Source organism: Streptopelia decaocto, assembly GCF_964273445.1.
Source record: "Streptopelia decaocto genome assembly, chromosome: 18".
NCBI lineage: Eukaryota > Metazoa > Chordata > Aves > Columbiformes > Columbidae > Streptopelia > Streptopelia decaocto.
In genome coordinates, this window is record NC_138673.1 from 10,569,847 (window position 1) to 10,588,724 (window position 18,878).

The window sequence follows — 18,878 nt, forward strand, 5'->3', positions numbered from 1 at the left end:
GCGGGTGCACCGTGCGGGTTCAGGTGTGGGCCGGGCGCAGCAGGGGCAGAGCTGCCCACGCCTGGGGGCTTCCACAGCCGTACCCCCTCGTCTTTTGTGTCGCCTCCAGGAACAGAGCGGGAGGGTCCCGGTGGACAGCAGGATGACCATAAAATCTCCAGAAATTTAACAGTACAACAATTTTTCAGTACGTTCTTCACTGGATGCCAGAAAACCAGAGCAAAATAACAACTAGCCGGCACAAGATGTTCTTAAGAGCATCCTTACACGCTTTGCTTAGAGCTATCAGTGGGAATTTAAGCACCTTATGTAATGGGCTTTCTTGCATCTGCAGCTTTACGGGAGGACGGTTGGGAGGGACGTGTTGGTCTGCGAGGGGCCGTTCGGGGCCCTGGCGGCTCCGGGCTGCGGGAGAGCGGCCGTGCCCGCCGGGCGGAGCAGAGAGCAGCATTAGCGCCATAGGCTTATCTGCAGGGGGAAATCTTTACCAAAAATAACCCATCCGCTGTGCTAGATACTGGCATTTTTGTCATGTTTCAGGGGTTTAAGTTGGACACCAGACAAGATTAAAGACCTTTTTACGTTGTTGTGAACTCTTCACCCCGACTAATTGCGACTAACCTTTGGATGGCTTCTTGGATGCACTCTGGTTCACTCTTCTCTTGTCTAAACGTGTCCCACGAAGTGCAGAGTCCAGATGGCTGGTAGCAGGAAGGCTTTGTGGAAATGTCCTCTTATCTGTAATAGAGAGGAAAAATTTCTGGTTTGGGCTTTTTAGCATCACTCTGCTGAGCGGTGTGTGGTGAGTGAGGCTTTGACTGTTGGTGGCAGTTTTGAGGTACCGAAAATTGAAAGCAGGTTCTTTCTCCTGCTCCTTTTTTAATCCGGCCTTATTAGAGTTGTGTGTGAGTATCCGTCTGTAGCCAGGGCAAGCTGTGCCCAGGGCGGTGGTCCTTAGCGTGGCCCCAGTGCGGGCCTTTGGGCTGCATTTTTTTTGAGATGCACTTTTTAAAAGCTGCATTGTTTTGAAGCCACAGCGCCCCTGAGGCAGCGGGTGCAGAGGGTCTGGCGCAGGGCGGTGCTGAGCTGGGAGCTCCAGCCGCTGGGAGCCGCCGTGATCCGGTGACCCCCGTCACGCCGCGCTGGCAGGGCTGACACACACACACACCACGCCAGGCCGGTCTCGCAGGGATCGGGTTGACCAGTTTTATATTAAGCCACCACATATGTGTAGCACATGAGCGGCTGTTTAGAGAAAGCCTCTTACTTCCCCTCCTCCCCGCCCCCCAAGGCTTATTTCTTTTGTCGGGTGTCATGGGGGCTGGCAGCAGGTTCACAAAGTCTGAGCTCTCCCAGCTCAAGGTCATTGGGATTGTTTAAATGTAATCTCCTTTTCTGTACTTATACTTTCCTACAACTTGCTGTTCTGCCTTTCTAAAATTAAACTGTGGAGCAGAAGGGTGTACGGGAGCCGGGGTGCGGGCCGGGCCGCGGCGGGGCCGAGCCGGCTGCACCGCGCAGCCACCGGAGCTCATTCGGGGTGCGCTCACAGTCAGTTCTGCCTTACTGACAGAAATGGAAGCACACAGTGTGTAGACCAAGTTTTGTCAGTCCAGAGGCCCAACAGCCCTTTTCTTCCTCCACTGAGGACTGACAGGGCAGGTTCAAGGCTCCTGCGGAGGGCGCGGTGTCACCTGCCCCGGGTCCTGTCACGCTCCATCTTCGGACTGACTCTCGCAGGCACCCGCTGACTCTGCCCTCCTTGGGAAGGAGGACGGACGGAGGAGAACCCGGCTGCAGCCCGGCCGCTCGAGGCGGCACCGGCTTGGCTTTCCCGAGGAGATCTGGGTCTCTGCCACTTTACTGATTGACTTGTTAATAGCTCTAATAAGTTACTGGTTACATTTCTGTGGTGCGAAGGATGGGGAGGTGAGGTGATACCGGGTGACGTGACTTGGTGGCTCATACTGGGATCTGGAATGGTGCTGCTGCCTAAAGCAGGGGCTGTGTCAGCTGGGCTGGCGCAGGAAATGCGTCAGGGTAGCTCAAGAACGACATGGCAGTAATCCCGCTTGCTCCAAGGCTGTGTAAAAGTGAAACACGGACCAAGTGTTTTCATAGGAGACGTTGGCTTTCCCGTGCGCTGCATGGGGAGGCATCCCCTTGCACGTTGCAGGGCACACAGTTGGGGAGACGTGTCCGCCCTGCGCTGTCACTCGCCCTGTGGCTGTTCCCCAGTCACCGTCACTTTTAGAGCTGTTGTGTCACCGCGAGGCCGATGTCCTGGTCCAGAGCCGCCCTTGTGACACCGCTGAACAGAGATGCTGCTGTGTGAGCTGCTGCGGCGGCGGGAGGAGCCGGCGGCGCTGCCGGAGCGGTGGTCACCGGCGCCGCGGGCCGGGGCTCGGCGGGGGCGAACCTGCCCGGCCTCGTGCGGGAACGCGGCGGTTGTGACATCCATTCGGGTTTGGCTCAGGTGAACTGAACCCCTGGGGTTTTTGTCCTTTGGAGTGTGATCTCAGGTTAGGAGTCCAGGGGAGCAGATGTTACACTGCATTTCCACTGCCTTTGTGCCTCCTGCATTTTATCCGTGTGGAATCATTCAAGAACAGGTTTTTGGGACGGTCTTACTCCTGCGTCTTGGTGGTGCAGGTGTGCACAAAAATGAAAAATAACCCCCAGTGTCAAGTGGAAGAGCTGTGCTTTGTTATTCTGCTGATTAATTATAGCAGAACAAGACAGTTCACCCAGACTTCGCTGAACTTGGCTCTGTTGCGGAACTGCTTTGTGTTTGCTGATCATTTAAACTCTTGGCCGGTCCTTGAGTCAGCTGTGGTTTGTTTCATCCGGTTCGGGGCACGTGACAGAAGGTGCAGGATGCGTTTCTTAGACTTCTGCCCTCTCTTAATTGATTCTTTTTCTTTGCTCCATGCACGTTACAAAGGTTGGCGCTGTGTCCCCCCGCCCCGCGCTGGGGCCGTTGCTGCCGCTGCCGCAGTCCAAGCACCGCGCCGGAGCTCACGGTCTGGATGCAGGAAGATGCGATGGTTGAGGACATCCAGCCACATTCCCATTGCATTTCTAGTCGGAAGTGGGGTTTATTATTCTAGGGGCTTTCAAGCTTTTTGTTTCCAAACAGTGAGACACACTTTTGCGTTTCCCCTTCAAATAACAGTTGAAACCCTTTTATACAGTGTGATTCCAGGAGTTGAAACCTCAGGAAAGAGGCCAAATATTGTGCAATCTGTGAGCTCACTGTGGAGCAGGCGGCACCGAGGTTTGTTTAGGCAAAACCTTCAGGGAAATTCCTGGGTATCTGGGCTGAACATCCTGGTTTTGTTCATTAACCACAACTGCTGCGGACTTACACCGAACGCTGGAGTGGGGAGGAGCAGGAGCCCCCTCGGGTCCGTGTCAGGAGGTACCAGGTCAGTTCGTGCTCTGCACTCCCTGGGATCTCTTGTGCCTGGTCCAAACCTGAGCACCTGGGCTTCGCTGCATTGAGACACCAAGGGGCTCTGCACAAATACCTTTCCAAGCGTGATGTGGTTCAGGCTGGTTCCCTAACAGGGGAAGGTGCTTGAGGAGGAGCTCACCATCTCTTTGTCAAAATATTTAGTTTTGTTTAACAAAATAGGTCATTTTTCTCACTGTTTTACTTTTCATTTCCCTGCTGAAAAGCCAGACATCTTTATCGGACATCTTTTCAGGTTTTAGGCTGGTTTGTTTCTGACTGCTGTTTTAATGAAAAAGTTAAGCCTTCATTAGTAACTTTTCAACAATATCAAGTGAAAGGTTTCCACGAGGGGAGGAGAGTGTTTCCATCAGCTCTAACCCGACCGCAATCCCGTGGAACGCGCCGGTGACACCGACACGGGGCACGGGCCTGGGCCCCCGCGGGGCCGGTGCCGACCCCGCCAGCCCGGACAGACGAGGCCAAAACGAGTGAACCATGAGTCAGAGCGGGCGCTGAGACAGTGCCGCTATTTACAGCGCACCGGGTGACACCCGTATCTATATCTGTGCATTCAGAACCATGTATCATCCTCTTTGTGTGCAGAGAATACCAGAGGAGCTCACCTTAGATGCCTTACTGGAAATGAACGAGTCCAAGGTGAAGGAGACGCTGAAGCGCTGCGGGGCCCGAGACGAGGAGTGTTCGCGGCTCAACGGCGCGCTGAGCTGCCTGCGCAAGGCGACCGAGTCCGGTACGGCGCCCCCTGCTCCCTGCCCGGTAGAACCATCCGCACAAACCCCTCGAGACTTGCTTTGGGCATATCCTGTAACCAGTGTCAGGTTAAGCCCATCTTAGAACGTAGGACCTGATTTTAGCCTTGGAGCTACTATAGCTACAGGTAGGAAAGGAGGGTGGTTACTGCCGTTCTTGTTTTTAAGGTTACTTTAGCTGATGGGGGTCAGGGTAGGAGAAACAAGGCTACACCCTGGCCAGGCGCAACGCCGGCAGAATAAACCCCTTAGAGCCTGGAGCGGCACGATGTGGTACCGCATATACATGGGCTTTTCTCTTTCTTTTTGTTGTTGAGCAGGAGGGGAGTTAAAGGACGACGTGCTGGTGAATCTTGCTGAGGCGCGGCGAGAGAGCAGCTCAAGCACCGCGGCGGAGCCGCCCTGCCCCTCGGCGTCCCCGGGCGCCCCCGCTGCCGCGCCCCCCCGGGGCAGCAGCCCCCAGCCGCGCTGCGGCACCGCGGCCACAGACTCTGCTGCCCCCGCTCACGGACCTTCCATCTATGCAGAAAACCTCCTGGACCCCTTTGCGCTCCCCGCGCACAGCGGCAGGTTAACCCCCCGGCCTCCGCACAGCGTCACCGTCACCCCGCCATCCACCCCTCAAGCCAAGCGGCGGCACAAGCTGAAGCCCCCCCGGACTCCTCCTCCCCCCTGCCGCAAGGTTTTCCAGCTGCTCCCCAACTTCCCGGCCCTCACCAGGAGCAAGTCCCACGAGTCACAGCTGGGAAACAGGATAGACGAAGTTCCTCCAGTAAAGTAAGCAAGACCCTTCCCTTCCCTTCCCGGGCCAGGGGCTGTGCTGGTACCGAGGGGCGTGCAGGGCCCGGTTCTGACTCGGACAGCGGGCGCGTGTTGCCTCCTCGTGCTTTCACTGGCATCGGTATCAGTGGGACATTCTAAGATAACTAGAAAACCTGTTCTTAATAGTGCACTTTACTTGAAATGCATTTGGATTTATTTGAAATGGCACCTGCGGGGGATGTCGGGGTGGCTGCTGCTCTTAAGGGGCCCCAACCAGTTTTTCTAAAGCATCTCGTAGCCAGTTCCATATACTGTAATTCTCTTCTGTCCTCAGATGTTCCTCGCAGTTCAAGTGGCTGGGTCTTGTTCTGTTTGTGTCTGAGGATGTGTGCAGCAGCCGCTTTCAAACGCTTCTCTTACAGCTGTCCTGCCACATGAATGCGAACGTCTAAAACACCGTTTTGGTTTTTTTTCTCTCTAGGTTCGGTAAGAGATTCTTACAGGGCCGTCCTCGCTTCATTGCGCAGAGGGAAGAACGTGTCCTTGTCAACTGTCTGACACCCGTTTGTAAAGTATAAAAGTCCCAATAAGGACATTGTAGCACCACACATATACGTAATGCCCCTTAAAACAAAAATCCCAGGAGTGACTTTCAGGAATGAAAAAGTACAGAAAGAAAATTGTAAAATGAAATGCAGGCAGAAATCTGAGCATTTCTCTGTGGAGAGCAATAGAAGTTATGCAAAAAATAAAATGGTATTAGGATAAATTTAACCAGAGTAGAAGAATGTTGGTGTTTCTGTGCAGATGGTCACACTGTCTGTTCTGAAGCCTGCACTGTGGGCTCTGGTGAGTCTCGTTCAGTTCCAAACCTCGTTACACTCGTCAGTGCTGGTCAGGAAGGGTCTGGCCTCGTGACTGATGCTGAGAGCGTCCGGACAGTCGCGTTCTGCTCAGCTCAGATGACTGAGCGTTTGGCACAGCAAATGTTCCTGGGAAAAGCAACGAGTCATCCCAGCCTAGTCCAGGACTCGGAGACCACAGCGCCTTTAAAGGCTCCTGGGATAGCGATAGACAAGCGTCTGGTGCCCTCTAGGGCCAAGGAAGAGCCGGGCTCTTGTGCGCGGTGACAGCCCGGCTGGGCCGTGCCCCCGGGTCTGCAGTGTGGCTGTAGACTGAATGCAGGAAATATGCCAAATTCTCGGTATTTGAGAGTATTTGGACCGGGGTTTGAAATCTGAGTCTCCGTAGCGGCTGGTTCAGCCATTTCCCATTAATCTTTTTATTCTGCTGGGTCACACTGGCCCTGTCTATAAAACGGAGATAGTAATTTTCAGTGTAAAAGCGTGTTCTGAAGTCTAGTGACGCTGCATGAAAGCTGGGTGACGGTATTTGTGGTAAACCAATTGGGAGTAAAGTCTGACTTTCCACTTTAAGAACGGCCTAGACCTAATCAGATGGACTTCTGTAATCCCTAAATAAAAAACGTAGTGATTTGGCAGGAAGATGGGAGAATTATGAGCCTGCCACCACCTCTCATCTTGCACTGATAAATAGACGTTTCCATATGAACACAAATAAGCGAGCAGGATGTGGCAGCGTCCCAGCAGAAGGCAAAGCCGTCCCGGCTGTGCCGCCAGCAGTGTCACGGCCACCGGTGCTGTGTGGCGGCGATGGCTTTGGCTCTGTCTGCACTGTACGGCGCCGGGGAGGGACGCTCCCCTAACGCTCCCTTTGTTCTCACCAGAGCTCTCCCAGGGATCCCCCCAGATGGTACGAAGAGACTTTGGCCTGGCCGTCACCCACAGGTGAGCGGGATGCGCGGGGCAGCCCCGACGGCTCCGGGACGGGCTCCAGATCCACCTCCTTCAGACACCAGTTCACGTCTTTCCCCTCCTGTCTCTGCTCAGGTTCTCTACCAAGTCTTGGTTATCCCAGATTTGCCAAGTCTGCCAGAAAAGCATGATGTTCGGGGTGAAGTGTAAGTACTGCAGGTGAGCACACAGCGATGGTCTCTCTCAGAAGAACTTGGGTGTGATTCATAACGTTTGCCATAATCCGTCTCCCGCTGCCATGCGCTCGCAGCGGCGGCGTCGTTTCTCCAGCGGCTTCTGGGGCGGCAGAGGGTGTGTGGGCACAGCTCGTACCTGTAACGCCAGCACGTGGATGAACCACATTGAGTTCCCACCACAGGCTTCCCAGCTGCTCGTGGGCGACTCTCGTAGCGGGAGCTGGACCCCGAACAGCAGCGCGGCTTTTAGCTTCTCCTTCTCCGCATGGCTGGTTAGTCCAGAGCGCTGGGATGTTAGCGCTGCACTGTCGCTGCAGTCAGTGAAGGTAACGACACGAAAAATAAATCAGATGCTAAGATATGTATATGGCTTTCATTAGCCTAATGACACACATCATAGGATTCTTCAGATGAATGCTGCTGCTCTGGGGCCCGAGTGTTCAGAACTCCCTCTGACATTAGCATAAGAATTACAAATTAAGGGTAGGCTTCCTCTTTTTGGGAAAGAACAAGTTGCTATTTAACATGTAATATTTCTCTTTCAGATTAAAATGTCACAACAAGTGTACTAAAGAGGCACCTGCTTGTAGAATATCCTTCCTTCCCAGTAAGTGATTTTCTACAAATCCTTGGTATTTCAATGTAATTGATGGTATCACAAGAACAAAAAGTCTGATTAAAGCTTTTTTCTCCCTTCAACCTGTTTTTTCAGTAGCAAAAATAAGAAGAACAGAGTCTGTCCCTTCTGATATCAATAACCCAGTGGACAGACCAACAGAACCCCAGTTTGGAACCCTTCCCAAAGCACTAACTAAAAAGGTACGTGTGGCTGGAGTCTGCGTGTGCTGAGCGGAGCCGGCGGCAGCATCCTGCACCGGGGCAGGCGGCGCCTGGCGCTGGCACCGCCCCTCGCTGGGGCCACTTTCTGCTTGCTGGTCATGCCCAGCCCAGCCGGCTGCTCTCCGGCACTGCGCTGCCGGCTGGGACAGCACTGCGCTGCCGGCTGCTCTCCGGCACTGCGCTGCCGGCTGGGACAGCACTGCGCTGCCGGCTGCTCTCCGGCACTGCGCTGCCGGCTGGGACAGCACTGCGCTGCCGGCTGCTCTCCGGCACTGCGCTGCCGGCTGGGACAGCACTGCGCTGCCGGCTGCTCTCCGGCACTGCGCTGCCGGCTGGGACAGCACTGCGCTGCCGGCTGCTCTCCGGCACTGCGCTGCCGGCTGGGACAGCACTGCGCTGCCGGCTGCTCTCCGGCACTGCGCTGCCGGCTGGGACAGCACTGCGCTGCCGGCTGCTCTCCGGCACTGCGCTGTCGGCTGGGACAGCACTGCCCTGCCGGCTGCTCTCTGGCACTGCGCTGTCGGCTGCTCTCTGGCACTGTGCTGCCGGCTGCTCTCCAGCACTGCGCTGCCGGCTGCTCTCCGGCACTGCTGGCTGGGGACGGCACTGCGCTGCGGGCTGCTCTCCGGCACTGCTGGCTGGGGACAGCACTGCGCTGCCGGCTACTCTCTGGCACTGCGCTGCCGGCTGCTCTCCGGCACTGCGCTGCCGGCTGGGGACGGCTTTCCTCCCTCTGCTGCTCCGGAGGCATCCGCGGGAATTCCTCCTGTTTCTTAGTTTTTCACAAGTGACTTTCCTTGCTCTGCAGGAGCATCCGCCAGCAATAAATCACCTGGACTCCAGCAGCAATCCTTCTTCCACCACCTCCTCTACGCCGTCTTCTCCAGCACCTTTCCAGTCTTCCAACCCTCCCAGCGCAACTCCCCCGCCAAACCCGTCTCCTATGGGCCCGCGGGACGGGCGGTTTAACTTCCCAGGTAAGGGCAGCTTTGCCAGACCCAGCTCAGCAAGGCCTCTGTGCCAGCGAGGGTGACAAAGACTTTGTAGGTAGTTGCAGGTTTCAATCAAAGTGTGAAGGCAAATCTTGTTACCCAATCAAAGAAAAGGGTCTGTTCTTAACATCTGTAAGTGGTATCGACAAGACACCTTTGCAGGAGACGTTGAGGGGTGCTGGCCCCTTTCCTAAGTCTTTTGATCTTTATATTTTCTCCTTTTCCAAAAAGGACAAAAAACAAAAATCATGTGTTTCGTCCCTTTTCCCCTGTGTGCAATGTGCGCCGCCTGCGGTGCTGGGTCACCGGTGCCTTTACATCATGAGTAAGGTGATTGCCAGAGCAAAGCCTGGAAACAGATCTGGGCTGAGTGACTTCACCAGTCCTTCCCAGAAGACAACCAGCAAACAACACCCATTTTTAAACCCCTGACATACACATGTGGTGGAGAAGAACGTACCCTCCGTACTGCACGGATTAAGGACCCAAATGTGCAGCTTTACTGAAGTTGGCAGATCAGACGTGCGGTTCCGGGACTGTCGGTTGATCAGACGTGCGGTTCCCGGGACCGTTGGTTGGTCAGACGTGCGGTTCCTGGACCGTGGGTTGGTCAGACGTGCGGTTCCTGGACCGTTGGTTGGTCAGACGTGCGGTTCCTGGACTGTGGGTTGGTCAGACGTGCGGTTCCTGGACCGTTGGTTGGTCAGACGTGCGGTTCCTGGACCGTTGGTTGATCAGACGTGTGGTTCCCGGGACCATTGGTTGATCGGACATGCGGTTCCGGCGCTGCCGGCCGATCAGTGTCAGCTGCCGCAGGCTTCCCCAGTGCATGCGCTGGAACCCGCCCGCACCAGGCTCATAATCTACTAATCTGTTTCCCAGCGGCGCGTTGGGACTAATTCATTGAATGCACACAGGGCACTTCCTGACCGTCCTCTAACCTGTTTTTGTTCTCTGTTTCTTTGTTCTTTCTCCTGGTTATTTTTTTGCTGTCCTTTTTTTAAACCAAAAAGCTGCCTACTACATTCAGCATAGACAACAATTTATCTTCCCAGGTGAGTGATTGTTTTAAATCTACTAACCGGCTGCTGCTGCCCAAAAGTAACTTGTTTGTGAACTTCTGCATGCTGCCCAAGAACAATAATTCTGCTTAAAAAAAAGAACCTAAACCAATTAAAACTTTCTCTTGCCTCAGTACGTAATTCAGGCCTCTCCCTAAGATGAGGTAGTGCCAGGATTGAGCTCCCAAGGTGAAACACTGAATGGTCAGCAGCTGCGCAGGGTGAGCGCGGCTGCGCTGGGCTGCCAGGGACAGAGCGTTTACTCTGAATTGTGGAAGGATTTGCAACCCAGGCTGCATGTCCTGCGCACCGGTGACACTGGACAGGCTGGGTGTAGCGGGAATACATGACCTGCAGTGCAGACTAATTTAGACTTCCCGGTTCTGTGAGGATTTAAGTGTTTCGGGTTGTCCAAGGCAACCTGAAGGCACGTGAGCAGTTCGGTGACAAGGACTGACCTTGGAAGTCGTGGCAGAGGAACAGGTGGACGGGCTGGGCTGGGGCCGCACACTGAGGATGAGGAACGATGAGCATAGTTTTAAACGAACAGAAGTATAAGATCATCTGGTCTGTGGCTGAGTTTACTTTATAATTCCAGAGTAAGAAGCAAATAATCACTATTGCAGTCTTCAGGCTTACACTCTGTAAGAGATTGAAGAATAAAACGTGTATCATAAATGTTTCTGCTTTCCTAGAAATTCCCAGTCCTGCACAAACAGCACATCCTCCGGAACCAGCTGCAGACACTAAGTAAGTACAGCTTTAAATTGGTTTATTTGCACAGTGTTTACCCGATAACCTTGCGGTCAGTGCGAAAGCACCACGGCCCGAGAGCTCCTGCGATCGGCTCGGTCGGCGGGGGCGATACGGTCGTCCCCGTCTGATGAAGCTGCGTGGGGTACTTTAAATGGGACAGGAAGAAGTCAACACCGTTGATACCAAGTTACAGTGATGTGTGCGTTCCCCAGATCAGAAAGGACAGATGAAACAAGTTACGGAGCTCTGCGGTGAAAAGAGCTGCCGCAGACCCCTCCGCAGGGGTCCGAGCGGCGGGGCGCGCGGCGGGCCGTGGCGCCAGCTCTCGCCGCGGCTCCTCGCCGCAGGTGCTTCGGGGTGGGAACAGGAGCGTCATTGCAATAATGCCACCGCTCCCCAGATCAATGCCGAATACGTCATAGCTGAAGATCACTCAACGCCTTCGTCCCTCGGTTGCCAAAGATTAGAAAGCCCTTGTCTGTTAGGTGGAGCAGTCGTGTTTTTCTCTGATCTACTCTAATGATATCAGGATCTGTTCTCTGTTGGTTCCTTACACTCTGCTAACGGCACACGTGGATATGCAAACGTTATTTTCATGGTGATCCTCTCTTCTCTCGTTAGTGCCGATCAGCAGCCGGACACGGATGGAGTTGACTGTGAAGCAGAGGTGGGTTTTCTGCTTTGCCGTTCTGTACAGTCAGAAATGTTGTGTTGAAAGTGCAATAAAAAGTCGTGGCCCTGTAGCTCTGGGCGGAGACGACTGTGCCTCGCCTGGGCTCCACTGAGCTCTGCACTGCAAAAATCTCACTCAAAACTCGTGCTTTCTGGAACTAGGCTGAAACAATGAGGTACTTGTGAGAGCACTTAACCGTTTCTGATCAGGCTGAGATGACACTGTTCCCGTTTCTGGTTTGCTCGGTCGGCACAGTCGTTTCACGGTCCAGGAGCTCAGGCAGAGTGCACAGCGAGCCCTGGCGCTCGCCAGCGCAGCCGCGGCTGCCGGCTCCTGGGGCACCCGGCTCATCTTCCCTTCTCTGTCTGTGAACAGGCGGAAGAACCAGAGGCTAATAAATCAGAACCTGAGGATGATGAGGATGAGGTGGAAGATTTGCCGAACAGGCGGCCACACTTGCAAGGGATGATTTACCGCAAACCCAGCCAGACCAGCGTGTACCTGCAGGAGTGGGACATCCCCTTCGAGCAGGTGGAGCTGGGGGAGCCCATCGGGCAGGGCCGCTGGGGGAAGGTGTACAAGGGCCGCTGGCACGGGGAGGTGGCCATCCGGCTGCTGGAGATCGACGGCAACAACCAGGACCACCTCAAGCTCTTCAAAAAGGAGGTGATGAACTACAGGCAGACCCGGCACGAGAACGTCGTCCTTTTCATGGGGGCGTGCATGAACCCGCCTCACCTGGCCATCATCACCAGGTACGGGCAGAGCGTCTTGGGATTTTTTAAAGTGTATATATAATATAACATTGAGATCATATTTAGTTCTAATATCTAAAAAGAAACCTCTCAGTGTAGTCAGGAGGTGGCAGACATGACTGCAGTCTGTGTTACCAGAGTTTGGGATTCTAGGGCTGGCTCCTTTTAGGGAACATATATTTTTTGGCAGTTTTCTTTTTATTTTTGAATTCTTAAATAATAAAATTCAAAAAGCAGGAGAAAAAAAAAATAGGAACGGGCTGTTCCTGTGTCATCTACCACCAGATAGTTCCAATTCAGCCAAGTGGCAATAAAGAGAAGTGTGCGGTTCCCTGCAGCGGTGAGCACGAGCAGCCGCGGCCGGGGCTCAGGCTGGGGAACCGAACGAACCGAACACGGCGGGTCCCGGCGCTGCTTCCAAAGGGCGTTTCCCAGCGGTGGAAGCAGGATGAGGCCATCAGCGTGATAAACCAGCTGAGCAGCCAGTGCCACGTTTTGATTTTCCTGCTGTATTTTAAAGACCTTTTAAGGGTTGTTGTTCTTCTTTCCTGTAGCTTCTGCAAAGGAAGGACGCTCCACTCATTTGTACGGGACCCCAAGATATCCCTGGATATTAACAAAACCAGGCAGATAGCGCAGGAGATCATTAAGGTGCGTGGTGTTAACGAGACATGGCGTGCTGGGCAGCCCGGAGCCCGCGCTGTGTCCTCACGTGCAGTTAATTATCTGTGTAGCGGGATGAAATGGGTCTTGGAGAGCAAAGCCCGCCCGGAGTTAGGGGTGTGGGAACAACAACCAACCGTTCCCAGCTCTGCGTCTGTTTCCAGGGCATGGGCTACCTTCACGCCAAGGGGATCGTGCATAAGGATCTGAAAGCCAAGAATGTTTTCTATGACAATGGGAAGGTTGTGATCACGGACTTTGGATTATTTGGAATTTCGGGTGTGGTTCAGGAAGGAAGGTAAGCGGAGCCTTCAGTGTTTGGTCCACTTCTAGAACGATAAATAATAATCAAACAGGGAGACATTTTGCTGCATTACCCGGTACCAGTGAGCGGTGTCGGTTGCTTTAGTACAAACACATTTTTGGAATATGCACTTTTTCTTTTTTTTCCCTTTTTTTTTAAGCAGAGTTCTTTCTACAGTTTTGGTAGCACATTGCTAGGAAGTTCTGTGTGGAGTAAGACTTGGAACTAACAAAACTTTAAGCCCAAGAGTGAGCTGGAGGGTCGGGCTAACACGTGTATTTTTTAGTATGGCAAGAAAATGAGAAAGGAAATGTCAGCAAAAGCGTTAGAGTAAATGAAGTGGCGGCAGCAGGCTGAGCACCGATCGGCCCGCGCTGCCCCCGGGTGAAGCAGCAGCGCTTCAGCACCTCTTTCTTCTGAACCCAGGAGGGAGAATGAACTGAAGCTGCCCCACGACTGGCTGTGCTACCTGGCCCCGGAGATTGTCCGTGAGATGGCGCCGGGGAAGGACGAGGACAAGCTGCCGTTCTCCAAAGCTGCGGATATTTATGCCTTTGGGTAAGAGGAGCGCGCTTGCCCAGGGAGGAGGTTCCAGACCCGAGCCCCGCGCTCGCTGGTTCTCCAGGCTCGGGATTCCAGCCGGGACGGGTTTTTCTCACCTGCCGCAGAAGTCGGGGCGGGAGGCGTCGGGGCGGGGGGGACGTGCCGCGCAAGCCCCGAGCCCAGCGGGGTCGGCAGAGCGTCAGGGGCTCTGTCTCTCTGGAGAGCGGGCAGAGGCTCGACCTGCCTGTTGTTGCAGGACTGTGTGGTATGAGCTGCAAGCAAGAGAATGGCCCTTCAAGAGCCAGCCCGCGGAGGCGCTCATCTGGCAGATCGGCAGCGGCGAGGGCGTGAAACAAGTGCTTGCGACCGTCAGCTTGGGGAAAGAAGTCAATGTAAGTACCCAGCTGCAGGAATCCTTCTGTAGAGCTGTTGATCAGGAAAAGAGGGAGCTGTGTAAACAGGAGATTTCTTTTACTCCGATTATAACCCTAAATGTCTGGAGAGAGAGCAGAGTACCCCGGGTCAGACACTGAGCCTCTGCACACAGCGCTTGCGTAGGAACGGCCGTCCCGGGCCTGCGGGACAGCGCGTGACTGCGGGGACGTCGGACGCTCCGTGGAGCTCCGGCTGGGCTTGCGCGGGTCGCGGAGCTCGGTCGCTTGCTTGGTGTGCACAGCTGAGCTGAGAGCTGAATGCGGTTTCCCTCGCAGGAAATTCTGTCAGCGTGCTGGTCGTTCGAGCGCAGTGACAGACCCAGCTTCACCGTCCTCATGGACATGCTTGAGAAACTGCCAAAACTGAACCGGCGGCTCTCCCACCCAGGGCATTTCTGGAAGTCTGCTGAGTGAGTATTTGCTGCTGTTAAGAACATTTGTGCCACTCGGAATTCGCTAATTGATCGTTTCTGTGCTTTGTTTTGCCCTCCTGGGGGCTGCCCAACCTCTGACGGGGCAGGACCCGCGTGCTGCTCTGCTTTCCCAGTCACCAGGAGATTATACAATTAAACCTGCATGCTTCAGCCCATTAACTTCCTACTTTATAACATATCCACTCCCTCCTTGGGCAGTTCCTTCAGCAGCCGGCTCTGCGCGTCCCCGTGCAGACGGTCACACCGCGGTGGCCTAGACGGAACTGCGAGTTCCGCTTCCCATCTGGGCAGCCGGTTCTGAGAATGCTCCATTTCAGAGCGATCTGCCAAGTGATTATTTTGGATTAGTGTTTCCATAGGGAGCTATTCTTGAACAGCTTGTGGACCTGCAGAACGATGTGTCGGTGCTGCCCTAATTATTTGTCCCTGGATAGACGGACTGACATCCCCTTCGCCCCCACAAGTGGCTCCTGTCAATTTGCGTACGCATTGGTACTTTTTCTCTGCTCAAAGGATTGAACAGGGGAGAAGTACTTTAATGTCAGTATTAACGATCGGCATTGACAGCTGAATTGGTGCTGGTGGAACAGGAAGCGCAGGCAGCTGGGTTGTTCGTCCCTGCCCGGTGCTGCGCTCGGGCGCTGGCGGCTCCGCAGCCAGACCCGCTCAGCTCCAGACCCCCGGTCACACCGCTGAGAGACCTCGCACTAACCCCGCGCTTTATTCTAGTGTCAGCTTTGTAATACGTAGTTCTCAAGGGCTTGCTTTAAATAACTGAAAACTAACTCTCACGGTGTCTTTTTCCCTTCCCTCTCATATTTCTTTGTAGGTTGTAGCTACTGGTGCAATAACGGGCTCCACCTTGCATGCTTCCATGTGTTGTATCCTAACCGGCAACTTGGACAATCACCTTCTATTTTAAAAAGCAAAAACAAACCACGAAATTAACCCACGGACATAATCAACACTTTACCCGAGATCTCATTTTCTGCCTTTTTCCGCTTGGTGTGGGCTGTTAGCTTGAATAACAACTCCTGTCTGCAAGAAGTCCCTGTCTAACACCACGGCCACCCGCCTTGCACCCCGGTCACCTCCGAGGCTGCAGCCCCTCCAGGCTCCTGGGCGCTCGGACTAACGGGCGCTGGGTGTCCTGCGGTGTCCGGGCTCTGCTGAGCCCCGCAGGCCCGGGGCTGCCGCCCCTGGTTGTGCCGGCACCGCCAGCGCCGGCCCGGCCGTTGTGGCTGCCGGGACGAGGACGGTCCCAGCTCTGCGGGCGCCGCTGCCCGGCCCTGCCCCACCGCCCGGCCCTGCCCCACCGCCCGGCCTGCCCCACCGCCCGGCCTGCGCCACCGCCCGGCCCTGCCCCACCGCCCGGCCTGCCCCACCGCCCGGCCTGCCCCACCGCCCGGCCTGCGCCACCGCCCGGCCTGCCCCACCGCCCGGCCCTGCGCCACCGCCCGGCCTGCGCCCCCGCCCGGCCTGCGCCACCGCCCGGCCCTGCCCCACCGCCCGGCCTGCGCCACCGCCCGGCCTGCGCCACCGCCCGGCCCTGCCCCACCGCCCGGCCTGCGCCCCCGCCCGGCCTGCCCCACCGCCCGGCCTGCCCCACCGCCCGGCCTGCGCCACCGCCCGGCCTGCCCCACCGCCCGGCCTGCGCCACCGCCCGGCCTGCGCCCCCGCCCGGCCCTGCGCCCCCGCCCGGCCCTGCGCCCCCGCCCGGCCTGCGCCCCCGCCCGGCCTGCCCCACCGCCCGGCCTGCCCCACCGCCCGGCCTGCGCCACCGCCCGGCCTGCGCCCCCGCCCGGCCCTGCGCCCCCGCCCGGCCCTGCGCCACCGCCCGGCCTGCGCCCCCGCCCGGCCTGCGCCACCGCGGGGCCGGAACCGCCAGCCGGGCCCGGCGACAGCGCCGGGGAGAGAGGAGGAGCGCGAGCTGCTCCTCCCTGGCACATCTCCTGCTTTCAGTGTCGTTATTTGCCTCTCTTTACGTCTCCTACTTAGCACCATGTCTGACTTAACACTAGGGGCTTTCCGCACCTGTAGGTACCACAGCAAATGTGCCTTTTTAGAAAAGGTCTTTTTTCATTCTTTAGCAGTTCATGATTTTGAAACCGATCTTGTTTTGGAGGGGAGAGGAAAGGGACGGAGCGGAACCCAGAGCCAGGACCAGGGAGGCTGTGCTGCCTGCGGTGGGGACGGACCCCACGTTCGTGCTCACGTTCCCAGGCTGCCCCGCATGGGTGGGACAGCGTTTTGGGGTGAAAAGTTTCAAACTGTTAACAGCTTTAGGGTGAAGGAAAAAACATCTTTACGCACTTGCTACAGTCTATAACGAGGAGCAAATGGGTTTGGTTTTCTTGGGGGGCTGTTTTTTAATCAATTGACCTACCTTGTCAAAACGCCCCTTTGGCTTATGAAGAAAATCCTGTAAGTCATTTTTTCCTTCCCTTTGACTTCAAGGAAACCAAGTGCCTGTTGAAATCAAGCGCTGGGCCTCTGCCCACCGTAGGACCTACGAAAACCTCTTGTTTCTCCAACTTGAGGCAAATCAGATTTGCGCTGTATGTTTCTATTGATGAGGTTACCATAGATAAGCTCAAGTGTTTGCTGCTGAATTACTTAAGCCTCTTTTCTGGGTGATCTGAAGTTGTATGAGATCAGAATCCAACCCAATTTAGTTCCTTTTATAGGACTGTAGCTTTGTGAGAAAAACTAAGTAACTCTTTTCCCTCCCTTCTCCTCTCCCTCCCCACTCTTTTCAGCATTAACAGTAGCAAAGTTGTCCTGCGTTTTGAAAGGTTTGGCTTGGGAATCCTGGAACCGAGCAACCCAAAGCTCTAGCCCGGGTGAGCTCTGGTGCTGAGGGGTCTGCTCGGTGCACGTCGCGGGGACGCCTCCGGCTCGGAGCGGGCGCAGCGCAGCCAGCGCAGCCGGGCACCAGCGGCTCTTTAAACGATGTTTACATGATACTTCTGTGTGAACTATATTTTTTTAAGCATAATAAACAGTGAATCAAGTTGAACTACAGCCATTCTCCAATAGCACTGAGAAAAGAACTATCCTAGTTCCTGTGTGGTGAGCAGGAGCTCCCCGCGCCCGCTGTACGGCACTGCTCGCCCGAGAAGGGGAACGGGCTGGTTTCAGAGCGGCCGATGCCTCTGGTACCAGGGCTGGAGCTCCAGATCAAATTGTCTTTTCATTGAGGTAAAAATCCATCTATTGCATCGTGATTTGCCCAAACCAAGCTCTGGGGTTTGTTCTGGCAGGTTGCTCCAAGCTCTGAGTACAAATCTACTGCCAGGAGAGTTTCTGCCCACGGAGCTGTGTCTGTTAAAGACTCGAGCACTATTCTACGCCGAACTCGCAATGAAAGCCACTTGTTCTCATACAATCCTGCAGGAAGCTTAAGGCATGCAGCCCTTTATAAAAATAAAACCATGACTTAATACAGTGCTGCACATGGGGCCTGAGTCTTCTCCTGAAGTTTCAGGCACAAGTTCTAGTCCCTTAATCAAGCAGCATTTCTGGAAATAAAACAGTGACCAACCAGCTTTGACTCTTCCTGCCCCAATCACCATCTCACTTGTAGAAGAAAAGACATTTCCAGAGCTGCAAGGAGGAGCAAGACAAGGGAAAAACCGACACAGACACACTTCATATTGCTGAGATAGTTCATTAGGGCTCTCTGGAAGCCACCCGGTTTCATTTCTGCAGCAGCAGGATGTTCCAGCGTCGCGGGTGTGCCGGGGGCTCTGGGCTCGTCCCGCAGGCCGGGCGCTCGGGCGCGGGCTGGCGCTGGAGGGCGGCTCTGCGGAGCAGCCTGCGCCCTGTGTGCGCTCCGTTCTGTTCTCTTACGAGCGTTTGCACCCGGTGACTTCTTCAATGTGTCTCAGGCACAAGAACCAAAGGGGTTTGGCAGCAGCCTGGCGTGGCACCGCGGTGCTGTTGTGACCTTCCTCTGCTCCAGCTCTGCAGAGCAAATAAAGCCCCTCCGCACGCTCTGTGTTTAACCCGCACCACTCGGGTCCTTCAGGACTTGCCTCTGTTCTCGATAATTTTGTGTCAGCGGTTTTCAGCAGAAGTTGCTTTCCCAGCAAATACTGTTTAAGTAACAACAGCACAACACAAGCCTAAAGTGGGGAGAAATGTGCTTCTTTGCACCCAAAACATGCCGAACCCATCGGCCAGACCCTCATGGGCCGCCCTGGGTCTCGCCCTGCAGAGCTGCACAAGCTGCAGCTGGAGCAGCCGCCCGGCTGCTCCTCACCATCCGAACACACGGGTCCTGAAAGCCGGGACGCCCAAAACTTCCAGTGTGGAACCAGTCACCCAACTCACAAATGCACAGCGTTTCCTTGCTGCGCAAATGTGCAAGAACCGTGCTGGGAAAGCAATATATTCCCTATTTTTTTCTAATCAAATGACT

At 55.2% G+C, this 18,878-nt stretch overlaps 1 protein-coding gene across 2 annotated transcripts in view; it reads left to right on the top strand.

Annotated features, from left to right (window-relative positions):
• The window catches only part of KSR1 (kinase suppressor of ras 1), a 45,582-nt gene extending 28,103 nt beyond the window's left edge, over window positions 1-17,479 (top strand). Inside the window, exons 3-20 of one of the 2 annotated variants that reach the window (XM_082068883.1) lie at window positions 4,061-4,208; window positions 4,548-5,004; window positions 5,471-5,475; window positions 6,737-6,797; window positions 6,900-6,983; window positions 7,546-7,607; window positions 7,713-7,819; window positions 8,649-8,817; window positions 9,846-9,887; window positions 10,589-10,643; window positions 11,271-11,316; window positions 11,698-12,077; window positions 12,632-12,728; window positions 12,905-13,038; window positions 13,471-13,602; window positions 13,844-13,979; window positions 14,298-14,431; window positions 17,215-17,479. In XM_082068883.1, the coding sequence (XP_081925009.1) occupies window positions 4,061-4,208; window positions 4,548-5,004; window positions 5,471-5,475; window positions 6,737-6,797; window positions 6,900-6,983; window positions 7,546-7,607; window positions 7,713-7,819; window positions 8,649-8,817; window positions 9,846-9,887; window positions 10,589-10,643; window positions 11,271-11,316; window positions 11,698-12,077; window positions 12,632-12,728; window positions 12,905-13,038; window positions 13,471-13,602; window positions 13,844-13,979; window positions 14,298-14,431; window positions 17,215-17,293 (2,328 nt within the window). In that variant the 3' untranslated portion in view covers window positions 17,294-17,479. Of the gene's footprint in view, window positions 1-4,060; window positions 4,209-4,547; window positions 5,005-5,470; window positions 5,476-5,574; window positions 6,798-6,899; window positions 6,984-7,545; window positions 7,608-7,712; window positions 7,820-8,648; window positions 8,818-9,845; window positions 9,888-10,588; window positions 10,644-11,270; window positions 11,317-11,697; window positions 12,078-12,631; window positions 12,729-12,904; window positions 13,039-13,470; window positions 13,603-13,843; window positions 13,980-14,297; window positions 14,432-17,214 lie in introns of those variants that run through there. The other variant, XM_082068882.1, reaches the window with a different exon arrangement.
• The last annotated feature ends 1,399 nt before the right edge of the window (window positions 17,480-18,878 follow it).